General features: G+C 49.2%; 1 protein-coding gene across 1 annotated transcript in view; it reads left to right on the top strand.

Annotated features, from left to right (window-relative positions):
* The first annotated feature begins 279 nt into the window (after positions 1 to 279).
* LOC135829246 (uncharacterized) overlaps positions 280 to 21,607 on the top strand; it is a 54,502-nt gene continuing 33,174 nt past the window's right edge. The window contains exons 1-6 of the mRNA XM_065341649.1: positions 280 to 704; positions 1,193 to 1,323; positions 3,099 to 3,386; positions 10,864 to 11,196; positions 12,097 to 12,218; positions 12,840 to 13,014. Coding sequence (XP_065197721.1) covers positions 280 to 704; positions 1,193 to 1,323; positions 3,099 to 3,386; positions 10,864 to 11,196; positions 12,097 to 12,218; positions 12,840 to 13,014 — 1,474 coding nt within the window. The remainder of the gene's footprint in view (positions 705 to 1,192; positions 1,324 to 3,098; positions 3,387 to 10,863; positions 11,197 to 12,096; positions 12,219 to 12,839; positions 13,015 to 21,607) is intronic.

The raw sequence follows: 21,607 nt of genomic DNA, 5'->3' as shown, positions 1-21,607 counted from the left end.
AGATTCGGGAGCTGGTCAATGGGTATGGCGATGTGTTCTTGGCGAAAGGCGATCAGCTACCGACGGCACGAACTGGGATCCAGCATGAGAAACACCTCGAGAATTATACAGCACCACAGTGGTCAAGAACTCGTAGGATGGCACCGGATACACGGAAGGAGGTGCGGGACGAAGTCGAGTACCTCATTCAACGTGGACTGATCCGGGAGTCTACTTTGCCATGGGCTACTCCAATAGTGGCTGCTCGGCGCAAGAATGGCCGACTGAGACTGGCAATGAATGGACTACCGAAGGCTAAACGCAGACAGTCATCCCCAGCATCACCCACTGCCTCTGATAGACGACTTGGTGGATCAGTTGACTGAAGCGCAGTTCTTCTCCACGGTTGACTTGAAATACGGCTACTATAAAATGCCCATGCGTCGTGAATATGCGGCCAAGACTGCCTTCGCCACGCCGGACGGTCAGTATAAATGGGCTGGTCAGGGCACCCCGTTTAGCCTGTCGGGAGCCAAGGTGACCTTTCAGCGTCTGATGTCAGCAATTCTAGGTGAACTCAATTGCACGGCTGCGCTATGCTACTTAGACCACGTGCTGGTATGGGGGCACAGAAAGCTGGACGGAGCACAACAGCCGGTTGCGGGAGGTGCTCAGGAAACTCAGGTCGGCTGGTGTACTGCTGAACCCCGACAAATGCTGTTTCGGTGTGCGGGAGGTGGAGTTCCCTGGGCACGTAATAGCAGCAGGCACAATGCGCATCTCCGAGGCCGGGACTCAGTCGTTGCTCCGCACACCTAAGCCTACAACTGTTACTATGCTCAGGAAGGCTATGGGCTCCTTTTCACACATTCAGCGCTGGATCCCAGGCATGGCGACCATTGCAAAACCGCTGTACGAAATGATGAAGGGCCCTCGCAGCATGCTGCTGAAATTGTCGCCGCTGTCTTGGTTGTTGTCGTTGTCATTGTCCTGGTCCTGATCGTAGAAATATATTTACAATTGCAGTGCGAACGGTGGTTGACGACTTCTTGTCTGCAAAGTCGCTTGAACTGGAAGGTGATTAGTTACGAGTCACGGTGGTGAAACCCTCCGGCATGCTATTCTTTCAAACCCGCCCCTCTCTTTTGCTATGGCTGATAAGGGTGCAAACATGGTTTGTTGTTCCTTCCTGTGTTTTTTTCTTTCCTCTCAGGAGACTTAGACAGAATCGGTTCACACTTTCAGAGGACTTGTGCAGCTTTTTGTTTGTGCTGCCACTCACTGCTGATTGGGCGAATGGTTACACTTCTGTTGACCAGAATGTTCTTGACTACGTCACCAATAGTGAGTTCATCACGTTTTGCCGATTACCACTTCCCAGTGATTGCGACCAAACATTGGTTGGTTGGTTGGTTTTTATTTTACTTCGCACATTCAAACGAGATGACGACCCAATAAAATGATGGCGAAGGCTAAGCCTAGAAGCGGCCATGGAAGAACATAGTAAGGGCTATGGAAGCACATAGTAAGAGATTAGGATGCTAATAATTGCCAGTAAACGGGGGGAGAGAATACGATGTACATGTATTTGTGATACTACGTGATGATAACCGGGTAGCGGGGTAATTGTGCGGACCCCACCAGGAAGAGCATTCCACAGCAGAGCACCAGCAACAGAAAATCTCCGCTGACCGCAGCGACTACGGTTTGCCAGGCTTTGTAGGCCATTTGACTGCTGATGGCGGGTAGGGGATGCCTTGTGCCGGGATCAGAAGCTTGGCGAGCACAGGGCTGGTGAGGTCTTGGGTGTACCGCCAGATGGTGATCAATATTCTCTGCCTATATAGCTCGCTGACACAGTACAGGGAGTGAGCAGTGAGCAGCGGTGGCATGGCTGTCCGGGGCCGGTTGCCATCAATACAGCGAATGGCTCTGTTTTGTACGGTTTGAAGTCGCTTCAGTTGACCCTCTCGCAATGCCGCTGAAAAGCAGCAGGAGCCATAATGCAGGTCGGGCATTATGACCGACTTCACATACACCTGACGAGAGCGTCTTGATAGGCTACGACGTGCGCGCCACAGGGCGCCAATTGTCTTGGCAACCTTAGGGACCACATAGTTTACATGGGTGTCCCAATCTAGACGATTGTCAAGGTGAATGCTGAGGTAGCGCAGAAGACGCTGAGGGGCAGAGACAGTCGCCGCTTTTGACTGTCACTTCCTGTACATGCTGCTGGGGGGGGGGGGGGGAGATAGTCAGAACCTTGCTCTTGGCGGGGTTCAACATGAGTCCTCGAGACTTCAGCCAATCGGCCACAGTAGTTGCCGCTGTGGTGAGGGTTCTGGATGCTTCCACCGCTGAGGCCTGGGAGTCGTACAGGGCTATGTAATCTGCAAATTGTACACTTGGCATAGGCGAGGAAATCAAAGAGACATCTCGTGTGTATATACTGAAGAGGACCGGGTCGAGAACAGAGCCTTCAGGCACTCCGCAGGTGCACGCCAGAGCAGGACTGGTTGAAGGCGAGATGAGGATCTGCTGCTTGCGGGCGGATAAGCAGTCAACGAACCAACTGAGGGCATTTCCAGAAATTCCAACCCAAGGAGGTCTCGGATCAACTTGTCGTGGTGCAGTTTATCAAAAGCCTTCGACATGTCTAATGGGCACAGCCCTGTGGTCTTGCCACTGTCTATCGCCTTCTGCAGATTATCCGTCAGCACACAGAGGGCGTCTTCCGTAGAACATTTCTAGCGGAAAGCAAATTGTGTTTGGATTCTGACAGAATATTTTCGTTTCCATCTCGTTGTGTAGACGGCCAGGGAGTAGCGCAGTATCGATATTTTATTACTCCCTGGAGAGGACCAACTGGTTGGTAAAAAAGGCGCTGTATTTTGTTGCTACAGTTGGTTTTGGTTATTTGAATGATGGTGGACTCTGATTGACGTCGAAGAGGAAATTTCAGAAGAATTAGAAGCATTATTGGCTCGGTTAGGTTCACATGTTAAACTCATAGGACTTGCACGCAGCACATGTAATTGCAGTCTCCAAATAGAAGTAATTCCACAAGCTACGTGTGACGTAAAAACCTCTATTTCCATGCTTTTCATTGTGCCCTGCAGACCTAATCCAAGTTGACCTCTCAATATCGCATATAACCAGGTCCAGAGTCAGTGCTAATGTCTCAATGAGCAACATCAGCAGCATAAGCAAATGGTGTGTTAACTACACCCGCACTCACCTGGCAGGTGTTTCATCACTCGGTGCAACCAAGACAATCTGCACGAACAACATCACTGGCACTCTGGATATCACATCTATCGATACAAAGGCGACTTATTCCTTATTTGCTTATGGCTTGGGTCCTGGTGACAGCATCAAATACTGCAAGTCACCCTCCACAACAATCCGTGAGTTGTCTTGCTCTGTAGGTTTCTCTGACGTGGGTTGGTTTACACTGGCAAATGGTGCAAACAGTACACATGTGCATTTGTATAAACTACTCGACTGGCACATATCCGTTTCATCTTGAGGGGAAATTTTGGTAGTTCTAGGGTTAATGTGACAGGCTAGATTTCCACGGCGGCACGTTTGCATTTCAATATGATTCTTTCACAGTTGCCGTGGATATTTCAAATTTACAGCGAGAACAATAGAAAAAGTCCGTGAGGTGCATTCAATGTTGGACTTCTTTATTCCAAATGAATGTTTCCGAATTCTTGTTGTTTCAGGCACTCCCTGATTATCTTGCCTGTGTGCCCTCAGCATTTTTGAAACTCGTTAGAGGCATGATTGTCAACGTTTTTACCAGTAAAGTAACATAAGTTGCCTGATTTGGTGCCGTGGATATGCCTTATTTGGCTGATATGCCTGTCAAGAATGCTCAACCCTAGGAACAGATATGCCTGTCATGTGAATTCCCGATGAACTCCCGTCATTGTCCATTACACATAAAATATCTTAAAAACTCGGATGTTGATCCGAAAGGAATATGTAAATAGAAAAGGACCTATAAGTTACTTCGAAGTTGTTATGACTAATAGTCCACCAAGGTACCGAGATAATAATACAGTCAGAGAGTGAGACGAAGCACAAGACGAAGCGCAAACCAACAACCTTCCAATTTGGAAGGCTGAGGTGCGGAAAGTTCCAATGAGGGGAATGTGCCACGAAAATGTGCCCCACATATGTCCCTCGGCAACGAAAAAGGTCGAACGTTACGGGATGATGATGACGAGACTAGTAAAACACATGGACAAACCTGTCCAACTCAAAACTCGAGGCACCAGACCACCCATGCAACTTGGGAGGCGCAAAGGTATCAACAAATAGATAAAAATGGGAAGCCAAGCGAAGATTAACTGGCAAAAACGGAAAGCCAATATCCTACTAAACTCCATGTTGATGTAACGATGATGGACAATTCGTCTTCGCTTGGCTTTCTCACTTTATGTATATTCACATACCTTTGAGCCTTCTCAGTTGGATGGTCTGTTGCTGTGCGTCGTCGAGTTGTAGTTAGACCAGTTTGTCCAATGGTCTCACTCGTCTCGTCATCATAATCCCTTAACGTTCGAGGCGCGTAGCTCGTGCACATCTTCGTGGCGCATCCCTTCCCCTTCATTGGAACTTTCCCCACCTGAAACTTCCAAGTTGGAAGGTTTTTGGTTTGCGCTTTGTAGATGTGTAGGATTTAGGTGTTAGGTCGTCGAATGTCTCGATATCTTTGTCAGTTTTGTGCCTCGTTGTCGTACTACAAACTGTATTATCTTGTTCGTCGTAACTCCTCATCAAATCAAACCCTATTCTTTTGAAGTTAGGTTTCTCTAACCACAAGCATCCTGATTGAGATGGAAGAGATACCTGGTTCAAGCCCTACCTGAGGGCGAGTTTTCCAGTCGTGCAGCTATTCACAGTCAACTCGGAATTCGTGGCCAGGCACCAGGGATACATGGATGCAGGCAATGGGGGTTATCGGCACTTGTGCGAGTAGATGCGAGACCTATCCCCTGCACCGTTAGGCACTGCAATTGTGCTAGATTCCCAGGTTTTAGTGGCCGTTGTAAGTCAGAGTTTAACAAAAAACACAGTGCTTTACCTTTGTAATGTTTTTATTTTCTTGTAATATTATTATCTTTTTAACTTCTGGTATAAGGACACTTCCTGAATAAGGACACTTTTCTGATGCCCCACCGAGTGTCGTTATACGCAAAGTTGACTGTATTCGTTATAATATCCGCTCCGTCACAAGTTTGAGTTCAGTGTATTTCTGAGACAAATTGTGTGATAGTTCTCACCTTTACCTATCAATTTATTGCATGCATTTCGCACCCCTCTCTTGTGCAGAAAGTATTCACACTTTCTTCCTACTTGACACTTCGGCTCTTCTCACATTCTCATTGGTGTTCTTCTCACATTTTCATTGGTGTTCTTCTCACATTTTCATTGGTGTTCTCTCTATCAACTTGTGCTATTAAACAAGGCTCTTCTCAGTTGAGAGTGTGTGTTGTTTCCAAGCTACTAATGCAATCTATTACATTGGTAGCAAGAGGATGGTTTCTGTTCTAGAGCTCTGTGCCTTCGCGTTGGCATTCATCTCGGGATGTGTGATCACTTGGAAGATAGCAAGTCGTCTCCACCGAGCTGCTTGGCAACCCAAGGAGAGGACTCCAGAAGGAAGGCTTCGCCATCGGGATCCTCCTCCGTACACTGGCAAACCGGCGGAATGCAACGAGTGGCTATTTGCGGCGGAAGAAGCGCTAAGAAGCCAGCAGCCTGCCGATCCAGTTGGGAAATGTGGCATCGTTCCTGGATGGAAGCGCCCGCCGTTGGCTGATGACATTGTGGGAGGAAGACGGTAGATCAACGACTACGAAACAGTTGAAACTGCAGCTCAAGGGCGCATTTGAAGAGAAACATGAAGAAGAGAAGACACGTCTATTGGTAGCACGAGCGCGGTAAACAGGTAGCTTGGAAGACTACATTGCGGAGTATACCTCGCTTTGTCTGTCGGCCTCTGGACTGGATGTGCTGACCAAGGCGTTACTTTTCACGGAGGGCCTGGCTGACCCGCTTGTTCAAAAGGAGGTGAAACAGCACCACCCGGAGACCTTGCCCCTTCGCAGTGGGGCATGCATACACTGTATGTGATTTTCCCAGTGGTCTGCATGGAAAGTCGTCCCGGGTCCTGAACGCTCCTGAGGACTAGGAACTGCGTGAAGTGCACGGATCTACGCAGCAGGAAGGCACGCAACCGACGCTGTGTCCGTTTCACTTACCTCCTGCGAAGCGAATGCGTTTGGTACGGGAAAATCGATGCTTCCGTTGCAAGGAAGTTGGTCATATAGCACGGAATTTGTTGGACGGCTTCACCATGTTCACCCAAAACGCCGGACGCCAGCGAGCATAGGAGCACGACCGCTGGCGGAGCTTGGAGTGCTCGAAGTCGAGAAGGCTGAAGCCTGGTCCGATCATGAACGTGATCTCCTCGTTACCGAAGCGCGTATCGGAGGACATTCAGCGAGGTGCCTCATTGATTCTGGTGCTCAACGCACAATTTCGCTTCGGAACGGTGGATAGCTGAAGCTTGTATTATCACGTCTGAGAGCCAGAATAAAATCTCCCTGACCATGGCTGATGGGCCAAGACAGCTGCTCAGTGAGACTGTGACGCCACAGCTTCGATTGGAAATCGGAGACCACGAATCCTGGGAGCAGCTGACAGTTATACCCTTGGAAGGATACGACGTAGTACTGGTCAAGCCGTGGCTGTCTCGTACTAACCCGTAAGTGGACTTTGCCAACAACCGTGTCACGCTGTCCGATCGGGAGAGAGGTCGTGATCTGACAGTGACGTGCGTGTCTGACAAACCCGACAAACCCCCCTAAACAAACCCCCTAAGCGGAGACGGATGAAGCCTACCCCGCGGAATTCATAAGTATCAAACAGGCTCGGAGGGCACTGAAGAAGGGAGCGGAATGTGTAATTGTGAAAATTAAAAGGGACGGCGGCGAAGGTGACAATAAGGAAATGAAAATAACGGTGGACAAGGAGCAGCGTGCCGACCTCGAGCAGATTCTCAACAAGCACGCCAGCTGTTTTCTGCAGGAACCACCAATGGACCTGCCGCCGAGTCGGAGAACCAATCAAAAATTGATGTGGATCCTGATGCCAAGCCACCCTCCCGACCTCCGTACCGTCTCTTACAGCCAGAACTCTAAGAACTGCCGAAACAGCTCGAGAAACTGCTCAAGCACAGCTTCATCGAACCCAGCAGATCACCGTATTGCGCACCCGTCCTTGTTAAGAAGGCTGACGGTTCGCTGAGGCTGGTGTGCGGCTGGAGACCTCTGAACAACATTACCGTGAAGATGCAAGCCTGGCTGCCAAATATTGACGATCTATTTGATGCCATACGTGGAGCAAAGTATTTCTCAAAGCTGGATCTAATGTCGGGTTATCACCAAGTCAGAGTTAGAGAGCAAGATATACCAAAGACCGCAATCAACACCCCGTTCAGCCAGAACCAGTTCCGTGTGATGGGGTTCGGCTTGACAAATGCACCAGCAACATTCATGGGCCTGATGAACGATGTTCTCCGTCCAATCCTGATCCGGAGAAGCTGCAAGCTGTTGACGAGTGGTCGCCACCACAGTCTGTTTCTGAAATCCGTTGATTCCTGGGTTTCGCCAATTATTTCCAGCGATTCATTAAGCAATATGCATCAATTGCACGGCCTTTGGAAACACTTACTGGAAAGCATTCCCGTTTTGTATGGTGTTAAGCACAGCAGAATGCTTTTGACAAGCTGAAGCAAGCACTCGTATCTGCACCAGTTCTGCGTTTGGCTGATGTTGCACAACCGTTCCGTGTGGTGACGGATGCTAGCGATACAGCCATTGGTGGTGTCTTACTTCAACAGGAAGATGTTGATTGGCTTCCAGTCGCCTACAGCAGCAGACGACTACGCGGAGAAGAAGTAAACTACACAGCAATGGAAAGAGAAACGCTAGCTGTCGTCCACGTGTTGAGAGCATGGAAGCTGTATCTATTTGAACGGTTTGAAGTTATCACAGACAACCAAGGTGTGAAATATCTAGGCACCAAGACCAATGTGTCTAAACGGGAAGATAGCTGGATTGACTTCCTGGCAGACTTCAATTTCAGCATTGTCCACCAACCCGTCAAGGAGAACATTGCAGGTGCATTGTCCCGGTCTATCGCCAGCGTCGAGCTGACCGTAAGGCAAGAACAACAGTTCCAAAATCTGTTAGCAAGCGGCTATGCAGCCGATAAGTTCTGCTGCACTATTACACCGGATTGACTGATCAGGACGACCAGCTGCAGCAGCGTTACCACTGGGATGCCTCCAGCAAGCAGCTCTACTTGAAGCATGACCCTGAGTGGAGGGTTTGCATTCCGGCTGGACCACTGCGGAGAAAGTTGCTCAACCTATGTCATGACAGCGTGTCAGCGGGACACCCAGGGCGTGACCGAACGTATGCTCGGAGGTACTATTGACCCAAAATGGGAAGATTCGTCGCAAGGTATGTGAAGGCCTGTCGAACATACCAGCGTACAAAGGGAGACAAACCAAAGGAGAATCGACTCCAGCCGTTGCCCGTACCGCAAGTGCCATGGGAATGCATTGGCATGGATCTTTTTACCGGCCTTTCAACTACACCGCAGGGTAATGATGCAATTCTGACTTTCATCGACCGGTTGACTAAGCCAGCCCATTTCGTTGCCATTAAGATTTCTATAGACGCACAGGGTGTGGCTGATCTGTACATGCGCAATGTCTATCCCCTACACGGTCTCAGTAAGTCCATTGTGAGCGACCGTGATCCTCGTTTCACTGCCGAGCTTTACCGTGATGTCTTCAAGCAGCTGGGAATTCGCTTCGACTTTTCAACTGCCAATCACCCACAGACTGATGGTGCAACGGAACGAGTGCATCGGACAATAGGTCAAATCTTACGTTCAGCAGCTAATCATCGGCAGACCAATTGGGAGGAACTTCTGCCGATATGCGAGTTTGCTTACAACGACATGGTTCAAGGATTTACAGGTGATAATCCATTCTATTTAAACTACGGCGAACATCCGTTGTCTGCTGCAGACGCCCTTCTCCAGGCGGAGGTTTCAACTTGGCATGAGGCGCAATCCTGGGTCAATCGCCAGAAGTCGGCACTGCAAGTAGCAAAGGACAGCATCCAGGATGCAATCCGAAGCCAAGAGTTCTACGCCAACCGGTCAAGACGGAACTCAAGATTCAAGGTGGGGGATGAAGAGATGGTCCACAGGGACTATAATATTATTATAGCCACGTCAGTATCACGAGATCAGCCTTGCGCCAAACTGAGACCACGCTGGTTCGGTCCATTTGCAGTCGAGAAGGCATCTGGCTCAACTGTGCGGTTGGACCTCCCAAGAACATGTCGTGTCCATCCGTTGTTCAACACAGATGCACTGAAATTCTTCGTTACTCATGAGCTCAATCCTCAGTCACCAGCTCCACCACCCATAATTGACCTTGATGACAATGAGCGTTTCATTGTCGAAGAAGTGGCTTCTCATCGAATTCACCCCGGAAAGCAGCAGTACTTGGTAAAATGGAAGGGCTACGATGAGCCGACCTGGGAGCCTGGAACCTACTTGGTGGATGAATCCGGATCACCAATCTTGCCATTGAGGCAGTATCTTCAGAACTAAATTGAATGGGAGGGGAGTAGTGTGGTAGTTCTCACCTTTACCTATCAATTTATTGCATGCATTTCGCACCCCGCTCTTGTGCAGACAGTATTCACACTTCCTTCCTACTTGACACTTCGGTTCTTCTCACATTCTCATTGGTGTTCTACTCACATTCTCATTGGTGTTCTTCTCACATTCTCGTCGGTGTTCTCTCTATCACCTTGTGCTATAAAACAAGGCTCTTCTCAGTTGAGAGGGTGTGTAATTTCCAAGCTACTAATGATATCTATTACAAGTTATGTTAACTCTAACAGTTGCAGGCAGGAATAGTGGGATGGTCTAAGACCATGATTGAGAAACAGAGGGTACCAGGTTCAAGTCCTACTTGGAAGCGGAAGGATTATTTTCCATCCGTCCTGCGACCCACAGTTAATTGGGAACTCGTGGTCTGGCACGAGGAAAACATGAATGCAGTGAATGGGATTTCGGTCTTCGACCACTTGCTCGTGAGCTGATCTACTCACGTCCCACCGCTTTAGGAGCTGCATCTGCGCCTTGATCCATGAAGGGTGGTGGCGTTCCGACGGATGCGGAAAACGCGGCTTTCAGCCGAGTCTCACGCGAACCGTGAATTTTATAAACAGTTGCATCAACACTTTGCTCCATTTCAGACAGATTTCCGTAAGTTAATGACAGAAGACAAATATCTCCCAAACCTATTTTCTGAACATCATCTCCTCGAATTCTCTTATAACCCTGCTTCTATGCAGTTTATATATACGTACCGTACACATTTTCTCCCATGCATTTGGGTTAGCTGCACCTTCGATTCTGCGAATTAAAGTAAAACAACATGAACAGCGACAATGTGGAATGGTGAGCATAACCATGTGAAATCTAGATCAGAATCGGACGGTTTTATTCATCTGGGCCTGGTTTATTCATATGATGGTACACCCCTGGCAGTAATTATGGCAGTATGGCAATGATCCCTATGTCACTGAAGAAGTTAAGTGGCGGTAGCGATAATGATGATGTTACCTGGTTAATTAAGTGGAGCGAAATTTGGCAATGGCCTCCGCTAATCTTCCAATACAGTGATGCTGGAATGGAGCCATTTTAGCATTTTAGAAAGAAACTACAAAAAAGTTCTACACTTACAGTCGTTCATTGTTTCATGTCTTTTGCTAGTTCCATCAGAGCCTCCCCAAATCGTGAATTTACCCGTACAGCTACGGGTAAACCAGTATTCTTCAGCAACAGTCACTTGCGATGCGAGTGGTGCACCAGCTCCAACCCTGACATGGCTGTACAATGGAGCCATTCTCTCTACATCAGCAGCATTGACCATCACCGAAGAAACCTTCACCAACGACAATATCACTCAGAGAGGAAGCCAAGGGAAAAGATCTGTTCTACTTCTCCACAATGTTACTTACGTCAACAACAAAGGACCCTACACATGCCTTGCAGCAAATTTTAGAGCTCCAGATGCAACTTCCTCAGCCGATCTCAAGATATTCGGTAAGTGGACAAGCCAACCTTACACACACAACAGAGGCGAAAGGCTGTGTTAGCTGTAGTTTAAAGTTTCACGCATCGGAGCGAACATCAGACAGCAGCATTCACCCCCCAAAGCCAACCTTATGTACAACAGGCCATTAAAACTGTCACCATTTCAAATTCGTTAACAGATTCCTGGGATACAAGAATGCTATAGTACTGTGACGAAAGGCACACCTTAGGCTTTTCAAAATCTTGGAAAGTTTTCTTTAGTTTGCTTTCAACCTTATCGTCAGTTTAAATATAGGCAAAACCAAATGAAAATGGACGAAGGATTAAGTACAGTAAAGAGGTGATAGAAAGAGCTCAAGGAAGAGATAAAATAACCTTATTTTTATCACTTCTTCGCTGTACATTGTCTTTGTGCATTTAATTTTGCATGTGTTTTGCCTGTATTTCACGTGATGATATGGCTTGAGAGTATAATAGTGAAAACGTTCAAGATGCTCGTAAAGAGCGTGAATTGTGGATCATCGCCTTAGAAATATCCATTTAAAATTATGCTACGTCTGCAAATGGCTTTGCCGACAGCAATAGTACTACAATCATAAATCTGAGACCAACATCAATCAATGGTCTTCATAGTACATGTCCATGTATATAGCAGTACTTTTAGAGCAGGGTCAGTACCTGATGATCGATTAAGTTTGTGAAACTCGGAGTTACGAAACCGCAATTGCTCGTTCTGCCGTCTGTGTATCCCGGTATTTGCCTTCCGCAAATTGAGCCCTCTCCGGACGGTGTATGAACTTCACATGGTGGTCTCTGTACCATATTATTTCTACGTCACAACTCTCCAAGTATAGCTATAATTAGAGAAGATACAGTTAATCATTCTATTTTCATCTTTTGTGATTACAGTTCCACCTAGTGAAGTGAGACCACCTCTAGATGTTAGCTCATCAGAAACAGCAACAGCTCGATTTGACTGCAACATGTACGCGATCCCAGCAGCTCGAATAACATGGTACAAGGATGGAAAGGTAAGAGTGGAATATGTTCATTGCAAATCTTCAACAATACAAGCGGGGAGGTCGACAGGATTTTCACTGTACAGATGACTCCACACAACAAACAAAATTCACATGAAGCAAAGTTCGTGATATTGTGAGCTATTCCCCATAACGAACACCACAGTGCGTAGAATTGGTTCTTTATCGCCACTTGTTTTCATAGCAGACATGAAATTACCTCATACAAACATTATTTTGCAGCTTGCATGTGCCACTTGTATGGGTTTGTGAGTGTTCATTTTTTTGCGTCCCTGAAGATACGGCTGTTTGAATCCTTACGAAATTGACCCTCTGCAGTGACCTGTTTTCGGTTATAAGGAGCCGTATCTTCAGGGACCCATAACACTGAACACTCGCAAACCCATACAAGTGGCACATGCAAGCCACAAAATAATGTTTGTACGATGTAATTTCATGTCTGCTATGGAAACAAGTGGCGATAAAGAACCAATTCTACGCACAGTGGTATTCGTTATATCAGGAGGCGACTTTCTCCAGCTTTGCACCATGGAATATTAAAACAGCTAATTGCACCAGAACCCATGGACATTGAATGAGATTATTGTCTTTTTCCCTACCTGTAATGCACAGCTGCTGTATGCATCCGGAGATATACAGCTTTCAACAGACAACGCAACTTTGTTGATAAGCAATCTTGAGTACAGTGATCGTGGTCAGTACCATTGCATGGCAGAGAATCGAGATGCTGTAAACTTCACTCTTGGTGGTATGGTCCAGGGTTCTGCAGCCACACTGCTAGTGTACGGTGAGTAATGCCTTGTCAGTCTAGATGTGGCTATGTCTAATCTCCGGAAAGCTACCTATTTCAACCTTGTTCTGTCTCCCAATAAAGTGGATGTCAAAGTCACTGAACCGTCTCAAAGCATGAAAGTCACCAATCAAGATGCACACTGAAATTATGTTGTGTGCTAGGTAAACATTACGGAATAGGAAATGGTTTGTTAATCTAAACTCGGATTTTGAGGAAATAATAAACGTAGGAAAGAAAGGACATACTGGATAAGAGTTAAGAATATCTGTCCAACAATGTAACTTGACTCTATTATAGAGTCAGAAAGTGCAACCGCGAGGCACCAAACTGACAGAGTGCTGAGACATTCTGCAACCTGGTACCAACATGTACATGTGGCTCAAACACAGTCGGAAGGTTGTTGGTTAGTGCTTTGGAGATGTGTTGGAGCTAGGTATCAGTTCATCGATTGTTTTAGTACTCTGCTAGTTTTGTGCCTAGATGTTGCACTTTCTGGCTGTATGATAAAATCTACTTGTTGCAGCGGTAAGCGGTAAGTGATATGTGAACCAACCCTTACCGCCGATGTCCTGCGATGTCTTGCGGCGCCGATTTTGCTTATGTGAACCAACCTTTACCATTAACTTGTGTGGGTTATTCGCAAGGGAAAGCGGTGAACAAATCCTTTCGCACTTGGTCCGCCAATGTTAATGAGATGATTTGAACTTTACCATTCGTGGAACAGTCTAGGTTTCACCAGCCAAGCAAAAACTTTTAACGAATGAAAATGCACTTTGGTAGCTTGCTACTTGTATTCAGTTCAGTGTTGGTTCACATATTGCCCGGACGCGCCGTGAGTCAACAGCGGTGGGCCTCCTCAAACTCTCCCGGCACATTGCGATTTTGTGAACCATTGCAGTCGTAACAATATCACGGGCTAATAATCGCAAAGGGACCGTTGGCAAGTTGGGCAGTGCCCAACTCTTGCGATCTGCACCGGCACGATCCCGTAGAATTTTTGACCAAAAGTGGTTTGTGAACCGTTCGCGCCGGTCATCGCCAGTGCCGGGAGCCAGAATTTGTAAACATTTCAAACCAATACTTGTCCTGAATTTCCCTATATTGAAGCTAGAGAGGAGGTCCGTAAGCCATTCTTGTAGTCGCTTCAAGATGGCAAATAAGTCCGCATACCAACCAGTCCTTCTCGGATGATCTGCTGCACTGTTGTGCAACTTATGAATAGTTCTTGTGATGTCATTAACGTTTGCATCCATAATTTCGACACCATTGCTTACTAGACTGCAATGAAATGTGTAGAAGTAGTTTCATGATCTCCAGTAAAAGGTAGTACCGAGTGGCCATCACCAAAGACCTTGAACTACTGAAGAAGCAAAGAATTCAAGCTGCAATTGGCAAACCTGTCATAGAATTAGGGAACATTCTGTACTATGTGTAGTGTTGTTGTTGTTGTGTTTATTTTAATTCGCAAACCAAACGGGCAGATCTGCCCAATGAAAACGTAGCGAATGCAGAAAGAAAGCAGTAATAAAGGAAATTGGGGACTGATGTAATTAGGATAGAGGTGGAGAAAAACTAAGCCAGCTGATCATCAAACAGGACGTTTGGAGTGGATTTGGTACTCGAACGTATGCGCAACGGATCGGAAGCTGGCTCTCCGCCGATGTCTTGCGGCGCTGATTTTGCTTATGCGAACCAGCCCTGAAGGGCCATCCGTGAATACGGATATTTATATAGGAACGAAAATTAGTCATTTCTTTTCAACCCCTTCCCCTCCCTGAGAAACGATCACATACATACAGTACTGTTCTGGAATATTCCCAGCTTGTGGTGAATCTTGCATGACCTTTCATTGTACTCAGGTTTCATTCCTTTTATTCTAGTGCATGCTGCTGGCGCCTGATGTATTGACTATTGTTACCGCAGGCCAGTCTCAACCTTTGCATTGTCTGAGATTCAAGTAGCGTATCGTTTGATGCATGTGCTGTCTCCATGCTATCTAGTCGTAATATATTCACTCGTCTTTGCATTTGTGCACAGTCCTGTGGATACTCGCAGGCTGCGATTGCGCTCTCGCTTTCGTCATTCTAGAATGTATACTTCCATGCCTTTGAAGTTTTTTAGTTGTCAGTTTTGAACTGTAGGAAGCAGTTTACAGTTTTGGTTCTTGCAGTTTTATCTCAGAGGAGAAAGTTCTTGGTCTCATACTGTTACGAGTTGCTGTTGTATCTGGTTGAACGCATGCAACAGAGGGCAGCATGAGTAGCCATAGTGGTCCTATTCGAGCCGGATCTCAGAGCCAGATCCAAGAAGTCCTGCGCGACGACGAGCAAGTCCCAGGCGCTGAGTGCAGACGGAGCTCGCGGTTTACCAAAGGGAGACCGCCGAGCAGATACAGGTTTGATAACTGGAGTGACGTTCCGGACAGCGTGAGCTCTGCAGGCCATGCGCCCTCGAAAGTTTCAGGAACTGCTGCGTCGCAGGCGTCACTTCGTGCAGAGATGCTTCGTGTAGAACTTGAGGCTGCAAGGCAAATCGCTGAGCTGGAGGAGGAAGCCGAGACACGCAAGTTGGCTCGTGAGACAAGTTTGGTGCAGAAGGAACTGGAGGTTCGAAGAGCCGAGGCTGAATCTGCAGTTGCACTACGATCCGGGTCAGGGAGCAAAGTGTCGTCTCGCAAATCAGAGACTGGAAACGCTGCATCCAGTGGCAGGGCAATATTGACTGCCAAGAGTCTTGCTGAGCACGACAAGTTGGTCGGACCTGGTCGAAAATTCGTATTACCACCGCGTGAGCACTTCAGAACGATGAGTGATGTCGGTGGAGTGAACGGACAACGCGACCACGGCAAGCCAAGGAGTTTGCAAGGTACGTTTCGTACTGTGAATGCGCCCACACAACCTGAGGCTGTATTAGGTGAGGCGGAAGACAGCCCAGCTCAGTCAAGTACATGTAGTGTCAATGCGTTTGGCGTGCCTGCCCTGGGGCCAGTGGCGCAAGCATTCATGCGCGCGCCCGCTCAAAAGTCTGTGACCAGTACAGTGCTGTCAGTAGTGCCAGCCAAGAAGTCAATGGCCAGTGGTGCGCCTGTAGGACGTACTACAGTGTCCATACAGGCAGCTAGTAATGCAGTGCCTGTACAGCCAGCAATAAGCAGTGCAGCAGTACAATCAAGACTGCCTGGCAGTAACAAGAAGGCAGTATCAATGCTGAATGCAACACCACCATGGCATACACCACAGAAGCATACAGCAGTGGCCAAACAGCAGCCACCAACACCAGTGGCAGTGCAAGAACACTCCAAGCAGGTGCTAAACCCGCAAGCAGAGTCCTTCATGCCCTATCCACCTCAACTGCAGACACTACACCCTGCTAGTTTCAGCTTTCACGTGAAGCCACTGGAGCTACCAAAGTTCTCTGGCAAGACTAGTGACTACGACCGGTGGAAGCAGAACTTTCGCCGCGTTGTTGACGAAGATCCACTAACGACTGAAGCGTACAAACTTGCACAACTGCGTGAGTGTCTCATGCATGGCACGGCCAGCGACCTTGTTGATGGCGTGCTTGACGGTCCAGGAGCCTACCACACCATCCTTAGGGAGCTAGATGCATGGTATGGCGGCGACAATCGCACTGTTGAGCGCCAAGAGAAGGAGGTTTTGCAGTGGCCGAAGCTAAAAGAGTCAGACGACAACTTTGCCAAGTTTGTCCTCAGACTCCGGACGATGCTCATGAATATGGAGATGTGTGCAGTAACACCGGGCCGTGAGTTGTACCTATCGGTTACGCAGAAGTTGCCGAAATCGCTGTTGCTTAGGTACATGGAGAAGTATGACGATGCTGACTGTGATATTTACCAGCTAACACAGTGGCTCTTCAGACGCGTCAACACACTACGCCGTGCCAATGAACGACTCCGGTCGACAGAAGTCACTGCCTCAGCACCAGCACCAGCAAGATCATGGTCGAAGCAGAGTGCTACAAAGTCTGAACGAACATTTGTGGCAACTAGCAAGGATGCAGGTGCCGACAGAAGCTGCCCCTCGTGTGGCAAGGCGCATCAGCTCCACCGCTGCCCCGATTTCATTAAGATGGAGGTCAGGGACCGATGGAAAGTCATCAAGTCCAAGCCAGATGTCTGCGCCCTATGCTTCGGTCTCAATCATCGCGCAAAGACTTGTACCAGGCAACCCTGTTCAAAGTGCAGCCGCACGCATCATGACATGCTACACTACAACATCCGACGCTCGGATTCCGCTGCAGACCCATCAAATGCCGCAATCAAGGCCAACGCAGCTTCGGCCAGCAGTGGCGGTCCTGCCAAGATTGCTACAACACATTGCGCAAGTCATCAGCCAGAGATTGACAGTGGCGAGTCATTCATGGTTGTGCCTGTTGTATTCCGACACAATGGTGTGAGCCTCCAAGGTAATGCACTCCTGGACCCAGCATCGTCCACGAGTTATGTCCAGCAGTCCGTGGCAACAGCCCTCAATGTGCGTGGACCCAAGCGGCAGCTCGTCACTTCCGGAGTAGGCGGCAAGCAGACCGCAGCAAGACGTGAGCATGTACAGATCCAAGTGGCGGCTCTGGGCGACAAGACCATGAACAAGCTTGAAGCTTGGGTTCTGCCCACCGTCACCGTGCCATTACCGGCAGTGAACTGGAATCAGCACAATAGCAGCTGGCCGCATCTCAGTGATATTGACTTCCCATCCATCAAGGGCAGTCAGATCGACGCGCTTATCGGCCTGAATGCCATCGAGCTTCATGCTACTCTAAAAGAACGGCGAGCAGAAACAGCAAGAGCGCCCATTGCTCGACGAACTCCTCTCGGGTGGGTGTGCATTGGTACAGGAGTCGACACCACTCGTGCAATCACAGCTACTACACCAGCTACTGACCCAGTGCTAACTGATGGGCTGACCGAGCTAGTAGAGAAGTTCTGGCGAGATGAGTCGGCGGGCACAGATAACCCACTAGAGGAGACGCTTTCACCCGATGACAGAAGAGCCGAGGAGCTCACGAGCCAATCAATCAGCTGCAACGGCAACCGGGTAACTGTCCGAATCCCATGGGTCAATGACAGCGGTAAGCCACGTGTCAGGTCCAACAGAGCTCAGGCTGAGCAGCGGCTCCGCAGTCTACAACGCTCGCTACAGTCACGGCCAGCCGTGAAGCAGCAGTACTCTGACGTTATGCAGAAACACATTGCCAAGGGTTACGTGAGACGCGTGGACCCGGATGAGATAGCCAAAGACGGCAACGACCAGTGGTACCTACCCCATTTCCCGGTAGTACGCTCAGATAAATCTACGTCAGAAGTGAGAATAGTATTTGACGGTGCAGCCCGCTGGGATGGACACTCCATCAACGATGAGATGTTTACAGGTCCTGCACTTCAAAACGACATGACCAGTGTGTTGATCCGATTCTCACTGGAACCAGTTGCGCTTGTTGGTGATGTGTCGGAGATGTTCCTCCAAGTCAAACTGGCGGAACGTGACCAGCGCTATCATCGCTTTCTGTGGTATGATGACAATGGCCAAGTGCAGGTGTATCAGTTCACCCGTGTGCTCTTCGGCGCTAAGGCGTCACCGTATCTGGCAGGACGAGCGGTGAAAGAGGTCATCAAGCACCACGGTGATGAGTACGACTCTGACGTCGTGCAGTGCCTAAGCAAAGACCTCTACGTTGACGACATGCTGTCATCACTACCATCCACACAGCGTGCCATCCAGGCCAGAGAGCAAACGCAGCAGCTACTTGCCAAGGGCGGTTTTTACATGCGAAAATGGCTGTCGAACAAAGCTGAAGTGATGAACACCATACCAGAGGAAGATAGGTCACCTGATGTCGTCCGAGATGTGGACAGTGACACCAGCCTCCCAACTGTCAAGACTCTCGGCGTCAGTTGGAACGCCGAGAAGGATGCCTTCACCTTCCAGCATCAAATGAAGGACATCACGACATTCACCCGACGCTCTGTGTTGCGCGGCCTGGCCTCCATATTCGATCCGCGTGGCCTGATCTCGCCATACGCCATCACGGCTAAGGTACTCCTGCAGGATGCCTGGTTGCTGGGACAGGGATGGGACGACCTGCTGCCAAAGGAACAAGTCGTCAAGTGGCAGGGTTGGTTCCAAGGCCTCCCAGACCTGAGTAACCTGGAGATCAGCCGCTGTTTCAAGGATCCACAACAGCCATCCGAAGACGCCAGTCTTTCCGTGCACTGCTTCTCCGACGCCTCAGATCGGGCGATAGCAGCCGCTGTGTATGTCAGAGCCAGCTACCCAGACGGTACCACCCGAATAACGCTAGCGATGTCGAAAGCGAAGCCGGCACCAGTGAGGCGACAGACGATCCCGCAGCTTGAACTGAGAGCAGCTGTGCTTGGCGTTCGCGTTAGTCATCTCGTCGCTGAATCCATCGGTATCCCAGTGTCAGCTCACACATTTTGGACGGACTCGATGAACGTCTTGGGCTGGGTCCAAAGCCACAGCCGGCGCTACAAAGTGGACATTGGCAACTGAATCTCTGAGCTCCAGACCTCAACGAGAGCACACCAGTGGCGACATGTTCCCGGAAAGAACAACCCTGCAGACAAAGGTACTCGTGGTTTGTCTGCTGCATTACTGTGCCGTGACGCAGTGTGGTGGTCCGGTCCACAGTTTCTTCGCCAGCAGCCAGACGAGTGGCCTCAGATGAAGGAAGTCAGCACATCCTCGCTGCCTGGTCAGCTCAAGACGGCGCTAGTTGCAGTCCTCCCTTAACCCTCCGAGATCCTGGGTCGCTTTAGCACATGGTCGCGACTGGTACGCGTGACAGCATGGTGCAAGCGATTTGTGGCAAACTGTCGGCAGGCAGTCAGTGACAGCAAGTCCACGAAGGGGGATGCCGCATCGGATAGCCAGTCCAGCACGCCAGTGAGAGTGCCAGTACAGCTTGGCGACACCCGCTCCATCAGTGTTCCAGTTCTCAGCACTGACGAAGTATCAGTAGCAGAGCGGCACTGGATTGCAACTGCCCAGAAGGATTGCCATGGTACAGCATACCATCGTCTACAGTCTAGGCAACCGATGTTGAAATCGGACCCTCTGGCACCTCTCTGTCCCCAGTTCGATAGTGCAACAGAGTCACCCCTGATGACGGTAGGAGGTCGATTGCAAGCTACAAAGAACATGCCAAGTGGCGTACGCCACCCAGTCATCCTACCAGCAAAGCACCGAGTAACCCAGCTGATAATCGAACAGGAAGATCATCGGTGCTTCCATGCAGTTGGGCCACAGCATCTTCTGGCCAATCTGCGACAACGCTACTGGATTGTTCACGGAACATCAACAGTCAAGGCCGTTCGAAGCAACTGCGTCACTTGCCGTAAGAACCGTGCGGAGCCAGCGTCCCAGATTCCAGACTTCCGAGTTGCAGGCTCGTTGAAACCGTTCAGCCGTACAGGAGTTGATTATGCGGGTCCCTTCCTGACCAAGCAGGGCCGAGGTAAGACGCAGGCTAAGCGGTACCTGTGCCTGTTCACTTGCCTTGAGACTCGTGCCTGTCACCTAGAGGTATCCTATGGCCTCTCCACTGAGTCATTCCTGTTAGCATTTGAGAGATTCACAAAGCGCCGTGGTGTCCCGCTTGAAATGGTCAGCGACAACGGGACCAACTTCACTGCCGCGGAGCGAGAACTCCGTGAGGCCGTCCGGGCCATGGACAAGGAGAAGATCGAGAAGCGACTGGTCAGTGATGGCGTGCGATGGCGCTTCAACCCACCTAGAGCACCACATTTCGGCGGCGTATTCGAATCCCTCATCAAGACGGCTAAGCGCGGACTCACAGCAGTACTTGGGAAAGCAGACGTCACAGATGAAGAGTTAGTGACTGCCATGTGCCAGGTTGAGGGCATGATGAACTCGCGCCCGCTGACAGTTGTAAGTGCCGATGCAGCTGATTTGCAGCCTCTAACACCAGCACATTTCCTCGTCGGACGACTCGACCCACCAATGGCTCTGGACGTGAAACCAAAGGAGAATCGACTCCAGCCGTTGCCCGTACCGCAAGTGCCATGGGAATGCATTGGCATGGATCTTTTTACCGGCCTTTCAACTACACCGCAGGGTAATGATGCAATTCTGACTTTCATCGACCGGTTGACTAAGCCAGCCCATTTCGTTGCCATTAAGATTTCTATAGACGCACAGGGTGTGGCTGATCTGTACATGCGCAATGTCTATCCCCTACACGGTCTCAGTAAGTCCATTGTGAGCGACCGTGATCCTCGTTTCACTGCCGAGCTTTACCGTGATGTCTTCAAGCAGCTGGGAATTCGCTTCGACTTTTCAACTGCCAATCACCCACAGACTGATGGTGCAACGGAACGAGTGCATCGGACAATAGGTCAAATCTTACGTTCAGCAGCTAATCATCGGCAGACCAATTGGGAGGAACTTCTGCCGATATGCGAGTTTGCTTACAACGACATGGTTCAAGGATTTACAGGTGATAATCCATTCTATTTAAACTACGGCGAACATCCGTTGTCTGCTGCAGACGCCCTTCTCCAGGCGGAGGTTTCAACTTGGCATGAGGC

This window comes from Sycon ciliatum, chromosome 13 (assembly GCF_964019385.1).
Source record: "Sycon ciliatum chromosome 13, ocSycCili1.1, whole genome shotgun sequence".
Classification (NCBI taxonomy): Eukaryota; Metazoa; Porifera; class Calcarea; order Leucosolenida; family Sycettidae; genus Sycon; species Sycon ciliatum.
This window is presented reverse-complemented; position numbering and strand designations above follow the sequence as displayed.